General features: G+C 37.5%; 1 protein-coding gene across 3 annotated transcripts in view; it reads right to left on the bottom strand.

Moving 5' to 3' along the window:
- Nucleotides 1-6,600: 6,600 nt before the first annotated feature.
- The window catches only part of LOC123680984 (ABC transporter G family member 20), a 65,047-nt gene continuing 51,515 nt past the window's right edge, over nucleotides 6,601-20,132 (bottom strand). For all 3 annotated transcript variants that reach the window (XM_045619132.1, XM_045619134.1, XM_045619133.1), the window contains 7 exons: nucleotides 14,728-15,042; nucleotides 12,992-13,193; nucleotides 11,635-11,931; nucleotides 10,823-11,354; nucleotides 9,224-9,410; nucleotides 9,077-9,165; nucleotides 6,601-7,536 (listed from right to left, as the gene is read on the bottom strand). In XM_045619132.1, coding sequence (XP_045475088.1) covers nucleotides 7,058-7,536; nucleotides 9,077-9,165; nucleotides 9,224-9,410; nucleotides 10,823-11,354; nucleotides 11,635-11,931; nucleotides 12,992-13,193; nucleotides 14,728-15,042 — 2,101 coding nt within the window. In that variant the 3' untranslated portion in view covers nucleotides 6,601-7,057. The remainder of the gene's footprint in view (nucleotides 7,537-9,076; nucleotides 9,166-9,223; nucleotides 9,411-10,822; nucleotides 11,355-11,634; nucleotides 11,932-12,991; nucleotides 13,194-14,727; nucleotides 15,043-20,132) is intronic.

The raw sequence follows: 20,132 nt of genomic DNA, 5'->3' as shown, positions 1-20,132 counted from the left end.
GACAACCTGCTGGTCAGCAAACCTAAACAGGGTCCTTCGCCCAGCATGAATCAGCTGGCGAGCAATCCAACGTCTCCAGTCAACCAACCTAGGATAAGTCAGAAATCTCAAGCGTTCGAAACCAACCAATCGTTGAACAATCAGAACTTGTCGGGTTTCAACCAGCTGAATAACGATCTATTCGCTAGCTTTAAATAACTGAAGAGGGGGTAACTGGGTGTTATGTCTTATCTACACGAAGAGGAAAAGCTCAAATGAACTACTGCCAGATTGAAGTGATTGGTTTTGGTGGAATAAATGTCAAGTTTGGAGGTTATGTCTTCTGACAGTCGCAGTTGATTCGTTTGAGGCTATCTGTTGTATTTGGAGGAAATTGTTGGTGTATTTTACTCAAATTTATTTACTTTTTTTTATAATGAAGAACTAGAAGATTTATCAAGACTGGATCCAATTGTTTTTTGAAAATTTGACACCGTTATCTATGAAGAAATTTTATTGGTTTACAACATTCCGTTTACAGCATTTATTTGAATATATTTTCTATGTATTGATTAATTTTAATAGATATTGTTTTACAAATTGCTGCTAAAGTTTCTGGATGTCGATATGTACAATTACTGAACGAGCGTTTTGGGAATATTAGGGATAAGTCTCTTGAAATACAAACTTCTTAGGGTCTATCAGACTTTTTCAGATATAGAAAATAATTTGATGTGAATAAGTAAACTTCCTCTCGGTTCTAATGAGTGCGTCTTCATAAAGACTGATAAATTTTATGAAGATGACGAAAACATATCTGTCTTTGATGTTTGTATACTATTTTCGTCGATTTCACGATACTTTTGTGATTTTGATCGATATGAATGTTTATGGATAGTTTTCTTATTGATCAAGTAGGCTTTTCTTCCTCTCAAACTGCTACTAGAAACTACTTCGAATCCTACTGAACTATTTTATTTTTTGTACTTGTGGAAAAAGAACACAATGGAAAATAATAAGTAAATTGGGGCTTGAAAAATCCGATACTTTATTTTCGTTAGTACTAAGATGCATAGAAAACCTTGTGTGTCCACTCAAACCTGTAAAACTTTCAGACAAAACGGTAGATTTTTCAGATTTATATCTACTCGATTTCGAGGGATCGCGTCTGTTTCAGATGGCGCATACATCGTTTATATTTGACATTTCTCTCGATTCTCTGCTCTCGTGAACTTTGAGTATAGAACAATAATATTTTATTTCTATGCTCGTAACAATCTTCTACACTCTGTCACTATATTCCATTCATTTCATGAAAAAATTCGATAAGAACTGAATTGTAATCAATTGTGAAAGTTTGCGAAGCCTAAAATCAGTATTTAATTTTTAAACGGCGCCAGGCAGATAGCGGGAATTCGAAAATTTCTGAAGAGCGCCACCTTACAGAACTCTGGTGAAGCAGAACACCAAAGCAACAGGTGGATATCTCAGAAAGTCTGAAACAAAATGGAATCAGTACACACACCAGGGATTCGATGCATCTTAGTCAGTACTATATCAATCTACTCTGCAAACTAAGTAGATTTCACACATTCTTGTTTTATTTATTTTTTTGTTATCTTCTATTTCCGATCTTCATTAAAGCTTTAGTCAAATGGTAGTTGTTATCGTAATGTGTTGTATTGTTAATTTAATTAGATATTCAAACATATTTTCAGTGTAACAGAGTTAATAATGGGTGTAGTAACGTAACCTCAACTAACCTAACAATCCTGATAATGCAGTTTTTTCAAATCGGAAATAGAAGCTGAAAAATTTTATTGCTCTTCGAATATTACAGCATCTGTGTGATTTAACCGATGTGAATCCGTACTAATCCGAATTGTAAACCTTTATCATAATAGCTTGAGCCAAATGAAAGAAGTGTATAAGACATAATAAGTACCCAAATTTAAAAAAATTTAGTATTTTGCACATATTGTATTATTTTGTCAATAAATCAATGCTCATTGAAAGGTGCTGGGTAATATATATTTATTATTTTTATTTTCGAGTTAGGATCAATTTTGGCAAACAAGGTTAATAGCAATAGTTCGTTTTACTTAAATTTTAAAACTTGTATCAAAATTGAATAAATAAGTTAATCCAGAAAGACACATGTGCCTTAAAGTCATTTCGAAAGTTTGGAATTGATGTTCCAAAAAAAAATCTACCCTATTTGTAATTGTAAAAACTGTGTTGTAGATATATTAATGAATAATGAAAATTATTAAATTGTATATAGAACATTCTCTTTATGATTGTCGATTTCATCCTACAAACTACCTTACCATCGGACTGGTTATTAATAGGATCTATAAATTGAAAAAAAAAATGAGAAGAACACCGATGTTGATAGCTTTAGCGATCTTATTTAAATTTCGCATGAGAAAATTTTTTCTTAATCTTTGATTTCGCTAACATTTGTTCCATTATTTTGTATATGATTCCTGAATTTCTATTCAATTGGATGGATTTTTTTTTATTAATGAGCAAATGGAATTTCGAATAGATATAACATTGAAAGAAAAATTCTGACCCTTTACCCAGAAAATTTCAAGTTAGCGAATTGTCAAAATTTCATTAAGTCTATCTAGTTGATTTCTCTGAATCTTTCTTCATCAGAAGATAATGCTCTATTCAAAATTGTAAATAAATACTAATTTTAAATTTTTGTTTTGGATCTAGCATCACTTTGTCCTGAGCTTTATAATCGAACTGACGAACAAAATATATAGTAGCTCTAAGTTCTTTCAGGAAACATCTGATCCTGTATAGGTGATCAAGATTGAAGTTATATCAAATTTGATGCTGAGATGAACAGAAATTCATTATAGTTTTGTTGGAATATACCATTTGCCTTTTAGGCGGATGCGCTTAAATATAGCGCATCCACCAGATTTTTCTTCTAGGATTTTACTGTGACTTGTTTTATCAAGTATATGATAAGGGGAGGTACCTCATTACAAGATTTTATACACGTTTGGCCGCGGAAAAAATTAGTACAGTGAAATGCCGATAAATGGCTAACGCTCGATATCTTGGTTCACAGTGCTCCTAGGAATTATCTGATTGCAAATCGATATTGAGCATCGAGATTTCGTCATTTAATCAAATTTTGAAGCAGATCCGGCCATAAAATCTCCTAGTAAAATTTTCCCAAAAGGACTTTTTTTTAGGACTCGGTAGTGTCATCTGCGAAGAATAGCTCAAACAAGGATTTGGTGAGGGTAGCTAATTACAGGTTTCTATCTAAGTTCGGCCGCGGAAAAAAAATAGTTCCGTAATATGCGGACAGAGGGCAGACTAAACCCCCTTGATAATGTTACTACAAAATTCGAAATTACTCAATTTTGGGGGCGTCTAGGGTGGAACTGATTGCAAATAGGAATTCTGCATGGAAAATACTTCATTACATAAAATTTTGGAGTCGATCTGAATCAAAAACTTTTTTTGGCGAAAAAATATCCAAGGTTATAGTCTTGGTTTTTTCGAAAAATACGACCGATCGAATTTGAACTTTTTATGGTGTATTTAGATAGTTTCGAGGATGTTCATTCCGAATCAGACATCGATTTCGATCAGAAAAATTCTTATACACATTTAAAGCACTATTTTTCTACAAAATTGGCCATATCTCACCTCTGGGAAGTGTTAGAAAGAAACCGATGGTAGATGTATATTCAGAATCGAAAATTCTGCATGTAACCAAATTTTGAATGTCCTCCGCAGCCAATTTTTTTTTCAAGATAACTCCCTTAAAACGCTCGATATCTAGGTTCACAGTGCTCCTAGGAATTATCTGATTGCACATCGGTATTGAGCATCGAGATTTCGTCATTTAATCAAATTTTGAAGCAGATCCGGCCATAAAATCTCCTAGTAAAATTTTCCTAAAAGGACTTTTTTTAGGATTCGGTAGTGCCATCTGCGAAGAATAGCTCAAACAAGGATTTGGCGAGGGTAGCTAATTACAGGATTCTATCTAAGTTGGGTCGTGCAAAAAAAATAGTTCCGTAAGATGCGGACAGAGGGCAGACTAAACCCCCTTGATAATGTTACCACAAAATTCGAAATAACTCAATTTTGGGGGCGTCTAGGGAGGAACTGATTGCAAATAGGAATTCTGCATGGAAAATACTTTATTACATCAAATTTTGGAGTCGATCTGAATCAAAAACTTATTTTGGCGAAAAAATATCCAAGGTTATAGTCTTGGTTTTTTCGAAAAATACGACCGATCGAATTTGAACTTTTTATGGTGTATTTAGATAGTGTCGAGGATGTACATTCCGAATCAGGCATCGATTCCGATCAGAAAAATTTGTATACACATTTAAAGCACTATTTTTCTACGAAATTGGCCATATCTCACCTCTGGGAAGTGCTAGGAAGAAAACGATGGTAGATGTATATTCAGAATCGAAAATTCTGCATGTAACCAAATTTTGAATGTCCTCCGCAGCCAATTTTTTTTTCAAGATAACTCCCACAAAACGCTCGATATCTTGGTTCACAGTGCTCCTAGGAATTATCTGATTGCAAATCGCTATTGAGCATCGAAATTTCGTCATTTAATCAAATTTTGAAGCAGATCCGGCCATAAAATCTCCTTGTAAAATTTTCCTAAAAGGACTTTTTCTAGGATTCGGTAGTGCCATCTGCGAAGAATAGCTCAAACAAGGATTTGGTGAGGGTAGCTAATTACAGGATTCTATCTAAGTTGGGCCGCGGAAAATAATAGTTCTGTAAGATGCGGACAGAGGGCAACTCGATTAATGCCCCACAACTGAGGTTGTGGGGCAAGCATATCCATATGAAAAATCTCAGATTTATGCCACCAGAGGGCAGACTTAACCCCCTTGAAGATGTTCCCACAAAACTCGAAATATATCGAAATTGAGACCTTTTAGAGGCAAACCGATTGCAGATCTGTGTTCGCAGTGGTCGAATGCAACTTCTATCAAATTTTCAGACCAAAAAATTTTTTTTTCGAAATTCATCTAAGGTTATAGTCTTTGTTTTTTACGAAAAATACGACCGATCGAATTTGAATTTTTTAAGGTGTATTTAAAGGGTTTTGAGGATGTAGATTCCGAATGAGGCATCGATTCCGATCAAAAAAAATTGTAAACACATTAAAAGCACTATCTTTCTACAAAATTCGCAATATCTCAGCTTTGTGCAGCGTTAGGAAGAAACCGATGGTAGGCTAATATTCAGAATCGAAAATTCTCAATGTTTCCATATTTCGAATGTCCTAAGCAGCCAATTTTTTTTCAGAGAAAATTTCACAAAAATCCCGGTATCTCGGTTTACAGTCCTCTTAAGAATTATCTGATTGCGCATCGGTATTAAGCATCCAGTTTTCCTCATTATATCAAATTTTGAAGCAGATCCGGTCATAAACTCTCTTAGTGAAATTTTCCTAGTTAAATGAAACTACTAATTCACCGATCAACCTACTTCATGAATCATAATAACTCTAGTTTATATATCTATTCTCCTGAACCAAGTGCGCAAAGACAGCCATCTCTAGAAGAAAATACTTTTTTCAAACGACTATTCTTGAAAATTCCATCAATTTTTATCGTTAATTGATATCGACAGTATCGACCTACCAGCTAGATCAGTAGATCTATGAATTCTTTAGACCTATTGGTTGGTTGAATGAACTACTAGTTAAATGGAACTACTGATTTACTACTGATCAACGTACTTTATGAATTATGACGACTCCAGTTGAGATATCTATTCTTCTGAATCAAGTGCGCAAAAATAGCCATCTCTAGAAGGAATCACTTTTTTTTTAAAGATCGTCCTTGTAAATTCCATCAATTTGTTTTATTAATTGATCTACCAGCTATGTAGTTCAGTAGATCTATGAATTCTTTAGACCTATTGGTTGGTTGAATGAACTACTAGTTCAATGGAACTACTGATTTACTGATCAACCTACTTTATGAATAATGACGACTCCAGTAGAGATATCTATTCTTCTGAACCAAGTGCGCAAAAATAGCCATCTCTAGAAGGAATCACTTTTTTTTTTAAAGATCGTCCTTGTAAATTCCATCAATTTGTTTTATTAGTTGATCTACCAGCTATGTAGTTTAGTAGATCTATGAATTCTTTAGACCTATTGGTTGGTTGAATGAACTACTAGTTCAATGGAACTACTGATTTACTGATCAACCTACTTTATGAATAATGACGACTCCAGTAGAGATATCTATTCTTCTGAACCAAGTGCGCAAAAATAGCCATCTCTAGAAGGAATCACTTTTTTTTTTAAAGATCGTCCTTGTAAATTCCATCAATTTGTTTTATTAGTTGATCTACCAGCTATGTAGTTTAGTAGATCTATGAATTCTTTAGACCTATTGGTTGGTTGAATGAACTACTAGCCCAATGGAACTTCTAATTATCTGATCTACCTACTTTATGAATCATGATAATTCTAGTTGAGATATACAATCGATATTTGTATGGAAATTTCTCAGAAATTCAGCATTTGATTATCTTTTGAGTATAAATACTCTAATAACACCTGCAGGGAGGGGCATTGAATAAAAAACAAAGTAAAATTTACAAATTTCCTATACTAAAACAAAACATCACATTACCATCTATTAACAAAAATGTCATAAAATTAAACTTTTTTTTGAGCATACGAGTCTGAAACTCCCAGAAACTTAATTTCCAGCAGTCCCAGATATTGCTCTCCTTAATCCCAGGGCGAGAAAGAGAACTGTACAGAGTCATCAACTATCTTGAGCAACAGTCAGAAATCATTTGGTATACAAAAAAAATGCGGATAAATCTGAAGGTGGTGCTTCTTCTTTTTTTTTTTAGAGGCAAGTTCCGATATAAATTATGACTAAAACAACCTCACGAGGTCTGGACATCATTCATTCGCTTCGATCGGAGTCGACCTCCGGCAAATAAATAATCACATACAACGGTTCTGGACGAGTTCATAGAGCACTATAAGTTCACTGAGTTTGGGTTCCTCTTCTTCTTCACCCATCTGGTCTCATCAACCCCGCTTGAATCTGAGCACTATTAAACTAATTGTCAAGAAGAGCACTATCCAGACAATGGTGGAGATGAAGCCGTAGTAGACGTCGGGTTCGACCATGCTCCAACCCCTGGTGAGCATCGCCCTCAGGGAGGTGGTGGCCAGGGTGAGAGGCAGGAAGGTTGATATGTATCTGAGGATGGTCGGCATGCCCTCTATCGGCCAGATTACGCCGGATAATAGGAGGGTTGGGTAGAAGCTGCCCAAGGCCAGTTGGATGGCGTTTCTTTCCAGTTCGCAGATGGCGCTGATGACGAAACCGAAGCACATACCGCAGAGACCTTGGAGGATGGTTAGGATGACCACCCAGATTATGTCTCCTTTGCATTGGACGCCGAAGACGAGGATCATGAAGCTTAACACGAGGGCTGTTTGGCCGCACATGACCACGAATTGGGTGACCACGTGGGAGAAGAGGATCTCACCTGGAGATACACCTGTGGAAAGAGAGAAGACACTGTCTAAACTGTTCTGGATATACAAAAAATAATGGAAGCTTGTCCAATATCAATGATGAATGGTTTCGTTGATTGCAATGATGTTATTTTTTTAACTGCGTTATTAGTTTTTTTATTCTCAATATTTCAATTGTACCATTTTCGATTAATTATTATTTTACATTATCTTCGAAACAAATAATGTTCAAATAGCTTTTGATACTTCATATATATAATTATGTTCTCGAATTCACTGAATTTTTATTGAAATAAATGTAACATTTCCATCAATATTGTTTAGTGATTTATACATTGAAAAATGTTGGTTAGGAGTAAGATGTATAGAATCCCTGGTGTGTGTACTGATTCGATTTTGTTTCAGACTTTTTGAGATATCCAACTCTTGGTTTGATGTTCAGCTTAACCAGAGTTCTGTAAGGTGGCGCTCCTCAGAAAATTTCTAATTCCCGCTATCTGCCTGGTGCCGTTTAAAATGAAATACTGATTTTAGGCTTCGCAAACTTTCACAATAAATTACAATTCAGCACCTATCGAATTTTTAATGAAATTAATGGAATATAATGACAGAGTATAGAAGATTGTTACGAGCATAGAATATAAAATATTATTGTTCTATACTCAAAGGTCACGACAACCGAGAATCGAGAGAAATGTCAAATATAAACGATGTATGCGCCATCTGAAACAGACGCGATCCTTCGAAATCAAGTAGGTATAAATCTGAAAAATCTCCCGTATTATCTGAAAGTTTTACAGGTATAAGTAGACTAAGATGCATAGAAAACCTAGTGTATCTACTTATACCTGTAAAACTCTCAGATAATACGGGAGATTTTTCAGATTTATACCTACTTGATTTCGAGGGATTGCGTCTGTTTCAGATGGCGCTTACATAGTTTATATTAGACATTTCTCTCGATTCTCTGCTCTCGTGAACTTTGAGTATAGGACAATAATATTTTATATTCTATGCAGAATTTTAATTTATTGTGAAAGTTTGTAAAGTCTAAAATCAGTATGTCATTTTTAAACAGCGCCAGGCAGATAGCGGGAATTCGAAAATTTCTGAAGAGCGCCTCCTTACAGAACTCTGGTGAAGCAGAACACCAAAGCAACAGGTGGATATCTCAAAAAGACTGAAACAAGATCGAATCACTACATCCACCAGGGATTCTATGCATCTTAAAGAAGACACTCCAGGTGTTCTATGCTTTTTATTCTTGTCTATGGTTTGACAGTTGAGAATGTCAAATTGTGTTGACATCTCTGTTCATTAAGGTTAGGAATGAATCATTCAACGCTTTTAAATTGTAGAAATTAACTTTGAAAGTAGTAAATAAATGACATAAAACTATCTACCAGATGATAAGAATAAAACATTAATTCCAACAACAATATGTCAGACCTGTATTATTATTTAAAGTTCTCAAGATCTTAAAAAAGACACCCATCACATAAATCTGCCAGCAACTGCTTAATTATGACGTCATCAGTGACGTTAATTTATTTTTCAACTTACCAGCTACCCAAGACCTGTCCAAGAGACCTTCCATCCTTTCTATGATGAGAGCAGACGAAGTCAGAGCCACAGCCAAGAAGAACACAATCCTGTAAACGGTAAAGACAAATATTAACCTTAGAAAGCTCCACAAGCACCAGAACTCACGTTAGAATAACACCGGGTGCTACGAAATCAGTGAAAGAAGGCGTTTTAGATCCGTATATAGGTTCTTGAAAAGATATCGGTATCTCTGCCAGATCCGGGTTTTGCTCGCAAGACCCTAGCAGGTCCTTCGCGAAGTCCTGATACGACAGCTGTAGATCCCTCTGGAGAATTACACCTATTTGCTGATCTGAAAGGGTTAGATTGTGGTTAAGAGTTGGTAAATTTAGAATCAGCAGCTAGTGATGCAGAGGAAAGTGGATTCTTCTCTACTCTGATCATCCAGCAGTTAAGAGCGACGCATAATAAAACTGATGTGTAGGAATTTGAAGGTAAATGAAAGAGATAACAAAGTACACTGCGCAAAAGAATTAACGCACATTATGGAAATATCAAATTTATTCTACAACTGAAGGTGTTCTAAATGATAATTATTTTTATCAGAATTATGCATGCATGTGTTATCCACTTTCAACGTTTTTCTTCAATACAGATGTTTTTTCCCAGCAGGAATAAAAAGAGATGAGATTATCCGATTTTGAATGTATTGGCTCCATTCTGAAATCAGTTGTTCTCGATCAATTCTAGTGATCAATAGTTTTTCTTTCGTTTGATTTTCTACACTCGATCGCTATGCAACGCGAAACACGCAATTTGGCCCAAGAGGAATGTGCCCAAGCGGTAGTTTTGCGAGAAGAAGGGTGGACATACACAAGAATTGCAGAAAGGTTTGGAGTTTCCCATACAAGTGTGTCCAGAATGTTGCAGCGATTCAGGGAGACAGGTATGAATGTCCGAAGACCAGGACAGGGCAGATCACGGGTAACAACTGCCATTCAAGAACGTTACTTGAGTGCATTCCCAATCAGCCTCTTCCCAATGAATATGCTCTCTCGCAAAATCCAAACGCGCCATTCGATGGGCTGGGGTAAGAGCTGGGCCTCTTGCCGCGACACGAGGCCTCAAATCATATTCTCTGAGGCGATTTCTTATTGTCTGAGTGCTAATTTGCACCCCATGAGTTTGCTCAAGCTGATTTTGAAGGAGGCAAGCGGTTGCAAACCGTTGTCTCAACGAAGAAACTCTCAAGTAACGTTCTTGAATGGCAGTTGTTACCCGTGGTCTGCCCTGTCCTGGTCTTCGGACATTCATACCTGTCTCCCTGAATCGCTGCAACATTCTGGACACACTTGTATGGAAAACTCCAAACCTTTCTGCAATTCTTGTGTATGTCCACCCTTTTTCTCGCAAAACTACCGCTTGGGCACATTCCTCTTGGGTCAAATTGCGTGTTTCGCGTTGCATAGCGATCGAGTGTAGAAAATCAAACGAAAGAAAAACTATTGATCGCTAGTATTAATCGAGAACAACTGATTTCAGAATGTAACCAATACATTCAAAATCTGCTAATCTCATCTTTTTTTATTCCTGCTGGGAAAAAACATCTGTATTGAAGAAAAACGTTGAAAGTGGATAACATATGCATGCATAATTCTGATAAAAATAATTATCATTGAGAACACCTTCAGTTGTAGAATAAATTTGATATTTCCATAATGTGCGTTAATTCTTTTGCGCAGTGTATAAAGCAAGAATACTCACTAGACATGTCCAGCCAAACCCTGACCTCGCTCTGGTCCAAAGTCTCAGCGTCAGAGTCCTTACCAAGCGCCATACGGGCAACCAAGGCGTCAGTAAAGTTCTCCGTGAAGTAAAGTGCCCCCCAGGCGTCTCCTTTCCTAACAGCTTCCACAGCCGATTCTGGATCCGGGTAATACAGCTTGTCTATCGTTGAATTCTTCAGGTTCTGCAGGTACCTACAGCTCAGGTTGCTGAACTTGCAGCCGTAGGGGAAGTCACACTCTTGGTACGTCATGTTGGTGTAGTTCTTCTCGTGGTTGACGATGGCCAGCTTCAGACCCTGCGGGTCTCTACCGATGGCGAGGCAGAAGAGGATGACCTGCATGACCGGCAGGGCGAAGATGAAGAGCATTATTCCCACGTTCCTCCACATCCTGAGGAAGTTCTTCTGGAGGAGGGCCTTTATCTTGCCGCTGGTGGTCCAGTCCGAGCATCCGGTGCAGTCGTCGCAGGCCTCAGAGAGGCCGCTTTTGGAGGAGGATTCTTTTCCCAACTGTAACAGGATAGATAGAAGGTTTTGAGGATTTCATGGATAACTTCTTCAGGAGGTGAAATATTAATGTGTTGGGCCTCTAGAATGTAGAAGTCCAAGACTACAAATCAACTTGGTTGTCTTCACCATAGACGTAATTTAGGAGTATTTCTGGGCGCTTGAGAGATCTTGAAGTACCAAGGTTAGGTTTTTCCAATATAAACCTTGGTATCTTTTGTTTTCTTTCCCAAATGATCGTTTGATAAAAGACTGAGAAGATACAATGGTCAAATTCACTCACCTCAATATGTCCATTCGTTCCATCGTGTATAAGAACCTCTTTGCTCTGATGGAAATTCAAACCAACAACTCCACTCTCTTCTGTTACAGATATGGCGTCTTTCTTGTTCCAGTTCAGCGACGCCAAACTGATGTTGTTGCTGATGTTAGCGTCTGGTGGCACCTGGACGCCACCTATCTGACCTTGAGCCCTCGATAGCAACAGGAAGACCTCCTCCAGCGATTGACAACCGTACATGGAGAGCAAGACGTGAGGGGATTCTTCAGCCAATAGCTTACCACTCCTCATCAGCCCGATCTTTGAGATAAGGGATGATAAGTATACAAAAAAGGAAAAATAGACACCAAGAAAACGAACAGAGCAAAGTTAAAGTATAAGTAAAAAGTGTTTTTTTTCGAGGTATATAACTTTAAGTTGGCATTACTGTTCAAGATGGCGACCGGTTTAACAGCTGTCAAGTGATTTATTCTCAGTTTGGTTTGGCAATTCCTCATGAATAGACTCACGCCTGAACAACGCTTGCAAATAGTGCAATTTCATTTCGAAAATAATGGTTCTGTGCGGAATACGTATCGCGCACTACGTCCATTTTATTTTGTTTAGCGATGAAGCGCACTTCTGGTTGAATGGCTACGTCAACAAACAAAACTGCCGCATTTGGAGTGAAGCTAATCCTCAAGTGTATGCCGAACCACCGTTACATCCAGAAAAACTGACTGTTTGGTGCGCTTTATGGGCTGGTGGAATAATTGGTCCGTACTTCTTCAAAAACGATGATGGCCAGAACGTTACAGTCAATGGTGATCGGTATAGAGCCATGATTACTAACTTTTTCATTCCTGAATTGAACAACCATGATGTCCAGGAGCTGTGGTTCCAACAAGAAGGCGCAACATGTCACACATCTCGTGCCAAAATCGATTTATTGAAAGACATGTTTGGTGACCGCCTAATTTCACGTTTTGAACCTGTGAATTGGCCTCCAAGAACTTGTGATTTAACACCGCTAGACTACTTTCTGTGGGGCTATGTAAAGTCATTGGTCTATGCGGATAAGCCACAAACCCTTGACCATTTGGAAGACAACATTCGCCGTGTTATTGCCGATATACGGCCACAAATGTTGGAAAAAGTCATCGAAAATTGGACGTCCAGATTGGACTACATCCGAGCCAGCCGTGGCGGTCATATGCCAGAAATCATATTTAAAATGTAATGCCACAAGATTATCTTGCGGATAAATAAAATTCATGTTAATCGAATAATCCATCGTTGTTTTATTGCAATTTAAAGTTCTATAGCTCTAAAAAAAACACCCTTCACAAGTTAAAACACCATGGAATTGATTTGAACTCACCGTGTGTGCTTGTCTGGCCTCTTCAATGTAATGGGTGGTGATGATCACAGTCTTATTTCCGTCCTTGGTGATTTGTACAAGGTGATTCCAAATACTTTGACGCAGCAAAGGATCCACACCTACTGTGGGTTCGTCGAGGATCAAAAGTTCGGGATCGTGCATTAGAGCCACTGCGAATGATACTCTCCTCTGCTGACCACCACTAAATAACGAAAAATTGATATCAGCACAAGGTGAAACAAAGATATTTCTTTGCTTTGTGATCACTATTGGGATGACATTGTTACAAGGCAATCTAATGTGAAGGGCTGACTGTTTAGGAGCAAGAAAGAAAGAAAGAAAGATAGAGTATTTTTTTCGCAGATATTTATAAAAGTACCAATCTGACCCAACCCCAAAACGTGAATTTCACTGTTGGTTTAATTTTCCTTGAAATGATTTGAATATCGATTACGTAAGTGAAAATATCGAAATTTACTGGTGTGGAAAGAGAAAACTATATCAACGAGAAAAGCAGACAGATGATCTTTTCAACAATAATATTTCACTTCATTATGTAGAAACCGATGATAATTGGCGATAATATAATGTGCATTTCTCATTCTCTGTTCTGATTATTCCAAGTTATGAATTGTAAGAACTAGGAAGCCTATGAAATTCTAACTTATAATGGAATAGACTAAATGAGACGAATGCTAATGAAAGTTTTCGCTTTCAACCTTATTCTTATCTTATTATCTCAAAACATTCGCGATTAGTTTTACTGTGTTGGATTTTTTCGAGTTGCATATAAAGGTTTTTCCAATAAGAGGTTTCATTTTGATGCTATCTGGGCAGCTATCACTTTTGAAGCTTCTTTTGACTCTTTACAAGTAGAAACTAGGTCATTACTAAAAATGGAAAGATACACGATTCAACAACGCAGTGAAATTTCTAAAACTCACTGTAATAATGGTGAAAATTTTCAAATTTAAAGCAATTTAGGGTTGTTGTGAAGCACCCCTTTCAATGATGATGCCCATATTCACCTTGGAGGCTACGTTGATGAGTAGAATTTTTGCATTTGAAGTTTGGAAAACCCAAGAATGATTGTTAAAAAGTCCTTCCATCCTCAACGTGTCACTATTTGGTGATGGTGGTGGGATTGGAGTGGTTGGACCTTATAATTATTCGAAAGGCTGGTGCAACTGTTAAGGTGAATGGATTGCACTACCTAGCTATGATTTTTTGTGGCCAGACAGACAACGAAACAATGTCAATTTTACAAGAAAAGTTTCCTGGTCCGTGTTTTTTCTTGAAGAGATAATCACAATTGGCCACTGAGATCGTATGGTTCACACCTTTAGACTCTTTTCTTTGGCTACGTGAAGTATAAGGTCTATTCCAAAGTTCCTCGATCGATTCAAGACCTTAAAGCGATATGGTGTTGTAACAGAAGCCTAAGCAGATTTGTCTGATATCGTTTGCCATCATTAATGGCATACCTTCCTCTTCAAAATGAAATAAACATCCATTGATTTCTCTCAAAATATACTCGTTTTTTTATATCAAAATGAAACCTCTTTTTGGAAAACCTTTAATATTGTAGTTGGTTTGTAGTTTTATCTATTCGCGCAACTAAACTGATTTTATAAACGCCATCGGCATCCCAAGATTTTTTTGAATTGGGTGAACATAAACTAGCCTATATTTTTTTTCTAAAACAGCCCGGTATGTTATCTATAATGTTCACTAACCTGAGATTCTTAACCAGCCTGTTTTGGCTCGGCAAGTCCAAGAAGTTGAGTAAAAACTGCAGCCTTTCGTCGATTTCTGGAGAGAGCATACCAAAGATCCAACCGAAGTACATCATGGTCTCTCTGATCGAGAACTCACCATACAGGGCGATCTCTTGAGGCATGTATCCCACTCTCTTACCGGGAACTCCAGAACCTTTGGTGCCCGGTTTGCCTCCAAGTACCCAGATCTCTCCTGAGTTCAGCCTTCTCCTGCCCACTATGCAGGACAACAGGGTGGTTTTGCCACAACCAGAGGCTCCTAAAAGGCCGTATCTGAAAGCATGAAGTTTCTTTAAAATGTTGTTAAGGAGAAACATGGTCGTAATAACTTTTCATATTTTTTTAAACTACTAGAAACATATCATCCTGTAGATTTGCATTCAAAATTAGCAGATCACATGATAAAATCTTAAAATTGGAATGTTTATGGCAAATTTAAGTTAAATCTTTTGTTAAGGGAAGGTGTTATGACTTTTTGTCCAAGCGATGAACTTTGTGAATGTCTTGGACAAAGTCCTTTTTATGGAATACCGATGGAACAAAATCTAAAAGAGGCGCAGGTATTGAGATATATGAGCCTAAATCTAGGATCTCTAGATCCCTGGGAAGTGAGCCCTCTATCTTGCAAAACCGAGACACTAGCTGTCTACACTTGCGCCCAAGAGTGTATCAAAAGAAACTTCAAAGGGGCGCATACTTACACCACTTCGGACAACCAGGACACGCTGAGATCCCTAGAATCATATAGCCAGGGGTCTCTGCTGACATAGGAGTGTTGAAATACTATAAAGCAACTGGCCAAAGGAAATGAAGTAACTCCACTGTAGGCACCAGGGCATTGTGGTATTGAAGGAAACAAAAAAGCCGATGAACTTGCAAAAAGGGAATCAAGGTTAGCACCTGTTGGTCCTGAGTCCTTCTGTGGGCTTGGAAAAGACCAATGTAAGACAGCGGGCCAACAATGGGAGTGAGACAATAGAAAAACTCTCTGGAGGAACACTCTGGGACTTGCTCAGGCAAAGAAATTTGTGGTGCTTTCATCGACCTATAGCAGGAAGCTCCTGAAGCTACCACGAGCTGAACTTCTGGTAATAGTGGGAGTGCTGACAGGACACCGTCAGTGCAAATAACTTTTGTACCGCATGGGTAAGTCAGCAGATCAGATCTGCAAGCTATGTGGAAAGGAAATAGAAACAGCCGAGCACATAGTGTGCAAATGCCTGGAGCTGACTGGCCTAAGAATCACTCATATGGGAAAATCAGTTCTGGATACTCAGGAAGTAATAGCCAAGGCTCCTAAGGATGTCGTATCGACCTGGGTTTGTATGAATAGATAGGGTTAAGAACAGAAGATCAAATTGGTTGAAGAATAACAGAGCCGCAACAACAATACAATTTTTAAGGGAAAAATTATAATAAAGTGCTATGAGAAAAAAATTGAAAAAAACCAAACTTTTTTTCTTGAAATGATCTGAGGAATGTGTTATTTTCGTTTGTATCTCCAATTTAGGAAAATTCTATATGTATATACGAAATTGTATTTTGTCGGCTTGCTTGAGTTTAACCTCTTCGATTACGATTTTTGTTGAGATTTATTCGTTCTAATTGAAACTACATGTACATTAGCACTTAGTTATAACTATTTTATGTTAAGCCGTAATATATAAAAAAAATTAAAAATGTAAAATTGGTAAGTATTCATCATTTTCATATAACCTTTTCGAGGAAAACCAAGGTTGTTGAATCACATTTGTTAATAATTGTCCATTATACATTTCGTTTGAGTGGTTTCGATAATTAATTTTTTATTAAATTGTAATTAGGTAGAAACAACCATTCCAAACTTCATGCTCAGGAATCTTGACATTTTTTTTTTAGTCTTCCCAAGTATAAAAGAGTTTTTAGGTGGAAAATAATTGAAGGATAACAAAAAGGTTGGACATTGAGCTCTATAATTTTTTACTTACGTTTAGTAGCAGGTAATTAAAAATGTTTGGGATAATATGAATTCTTATTGTTTGAGGAACTACCTATGTTTTTACCACTGAAACTTTTTGTTTGCTCATTCGTTGCTAATATTCTAAGATGCCATCTGAGAGTTAGTTACATGATTACATGGATACTACAATTCAACTACTTTTCTAGGAGTTAATGTCAGGCGGGGTTGTCATTTCGAGAAATAACTAACCGTACGAACAGAAATCCAACTACTGTCATGAGATGTTGTCAAACGTGATTTGATAATGCCCAAAATCGAAGAAGAGTAAGCATCATCGGAAGTTGAAGGGGCACAAATGAAGTTCAAGATCGACGTCTAAGACTCATGGCCATTAGAGACCGATTTGCGACAACTCGATCTTTGGCTGATGAGTGGTTAGGAGAACAAGAGCATCCTGTAACTACCCGAACGGTTTACCGCCGGATAAAGTCTTTTGGACTGCAGCATTATCGACCCCATCTTGTGTTACCTCTGACGGTTGAGCATCGCCGGCAACGATTACACTGTTGCAGAGAACGTCAACACTGGAATGTGAAATGGCATCAGGTCGTCTTTTCTGATGAATCTCGATTCTCCTTGGGTGCACATGATGGCCGAAGAAGGGTTAGACGACGTCGGGGAGAAAGACGTGAACCCCAGTTTGATGTTGAGCGTCATGTACTCCGGACAGTAGGCGTTATGATATGGGGTGTTATTGCACATGCAAATAGGTGATCTTTAGTCTTCATTCGAGGTAACATAACAGCGCTGAGTTAACTTCAAGAAATAGTGGAGCCATATGTTCTCCCTCGCCTCAACCGGCTCGAGAATCCAATATTTCAGCAAGATAATGCTCGACCTCATGTTGTCAGAGTTAGTTTAAACTTTTTCGAAGCGACCCATGTGGAACTTTTGCCATGGCCGCCCAGATCCCCCGATCTTTCGCCCATAGGGCATGTTTGGGACATCATGGGTAGAAGGTTTTACCCCAGCCCCCATGGACTTTGGCGGCTCTGAGACATGAAGTACAGGCAGCTTGGGATAGTATCCCTCAAGAAGAAATAGACCATCTTATTGCATCAATGCCGAGACGTGTTGGGGACATTATCAACAAATTTATTAAAAAAAAAATTGAAAACCCTTCGTTTTTATCTCCAAATATCATTTGCTCCTTGCTATACTCTCTATGTTTCACCAAAAAAAATTAAAATTGAACCAGCTCCTTCTGAGTGTTGCAGTTTCTTTGTCAGTTAGTATACACATCCTAAATTGAGTAATTGCGATTTTTACCCACCTTATTAGACGTTTTAATGAAGGCCGCCAAATTACTTAACCAGGGCTTTCTATTTTCGCTTGATGGTTATCCTCATTCGATTCTTTCATAACTTTGTTGGTCTATCTGATTTACTTATGTACGTTTAAATGCCTTCATTCTCATTCATAATTCAACATGTGAATATTGTTGGCTTGACTGGATCCACAAGGCGTGTATTATAAAGAAGTCAGGGATATATTAAAGCATCAGTTGTAGGTTTTCATACTACTAATGGTGTTTACCGAGTATAGTTTTCGCACAAATTGCTCGGTTATTACTTAATTGGAAAATCACGAAGATATAATTGTGTAATTGGACCCTCATAAATCTTTCCGTGAATTTGAGGTTCATATTTTTGTACTCTATACACATTGCCGGAAGTCTAACAACTGATTTTGAATGTTTTCATGTGCTGATTTCAGAAACGTTACCAGATCTTTTCTACTAGCTTCAGTTTTTGAGATACAGTTTAATTGATATTGGATCTGATACTAGCCGAAATTGAAAAAATGATTATATCTTCAACAGCTCAAAAAAATTCCGATTCAAAATAAGAATTTAATAAGGCAAGTATTATAAATCGAAGAATATAACTTTGACACAATATTAGGCCAATTGAAAAGTCCTCGGTCTGATGCACAGATGGCGGTGCTAGTATCATGTCCATCTGATTTTTAGTTAGTACCAACCTTAAAACGATATGTGTCAAAATCTGACAGCAGTCTGACCATTAGTTTGTAAGATATTGCATTGTGAGTGTAGCTACTTCTGTTATTTGTAAAAACAGGAAAAAAAAAAGAATTTCGTGTGCTGATAAAATATTGCTTTTTTAAGAGCAAAAATACAGTTGAAGCAAAATCTTGGCATGATAAAGAGTTTCCGGGGTCTGCACCAGGAAAATCAACCATTATTGATTGGTATGCTGAGTTTAAACGTGATGAAATGAGCACCGAAGATGGCAAACGCAGTGGAAGCCCAAAAGAGGCTGTCACCGACGAAAAAATCAAAAAAGTTCACAAAATAATTTCGAATGATTATAAAGTGAAGTTGATCGAGATAACAGACATTGTGAAGATATCATCTGAACGTGTACATCATATCATTCGCGAATATTTGTACATGAGAAAGCTGTGTACAAAATGGGTGCCGCGCGAGCTCACAATCAATCAAAAGTAAAACGTGTTAATGATTCTGAGCAGTGTTTGAAGCTGTTTATGTGCAATAAACCTGAATTTTCGCGTCGATGTGTGAGAATGGATGAAACATGACTCTATCATTTCACTCCGGAGTCCAAACTACAGTCAGCTGAGTAGACTGCACACGATGAACCGAATCCAAAGCGAGGAAAAACACAACAGTCGGCTGGCAAGGTTATGCCATCAGTATTCTGGGATGCGCAAGGTATAATATTCATTGATTACTTCCAAAAGGGCCAGACCATCAACAGCGATTATTATATAGCGTTATTGGATCGTTTAAAGGATAAAATCGTTGAAAAACGGCCCCATTTGAAGAAAAAAGGTGATGTTTCATCAAGACAATGCGTCGTATCACAAATCAATGAAAACAATGGCAAAATTGCATGAATTGGGCTTGAAATCGCTTCTGCATCCACCGTATTCGCCAGATCTGGCCCCCAGGGACTTTTTCCTGTTCTCAGAGATCAAAAGAATGCTCGCTGGAAAAAAATTTAGCGACAATGAAGAAGTTATCGCCGAACTGAGGCCAATTTTGAAGCGAAAGACAAATCGTAATACAAAAATGGTATCGAAAAGTTGGAAGATCGCTATAATCGCTGTATCGCTTTCGAAGGCAACTATGTTGATAATAAAATCGAATTTTGTCAAAAAAAATTGTTTTACTATGGTAAACCGGGGACTTTACCATTGGCCTGTTACACACATGACGATTGGCACCTTTTTATTGATAAAATCTGAAGGCTATTTCCGATTTTACACAAACATATTTGTTGGCTTGAGTAATTTGATAATTATTTGTTCTTTGCGCTACTAGAATCGATCAATCAGATCCATTTGAAGTAGGTATTTATTCAATTTTTGGCATTATCGA

This window comes from Harmonia axyridis, chromosome 5, assembly GCF_914767665.1.
Source record: "Harmonia axyridis chromosome 5, icHarAxyr1.1, whole genome shotgun sequence".
Taxonomy (NCBI): Eukaryota; Metazoa; Arthropoda; class Insecta; order Coleoptera; family Coccinellidae; genus Harmonia; species Harmonia axyridis.
Note: the sequence above shows the minus strand (reverse complement) of the source record. Positions and strands in the feature narration are given on the sequence as shown.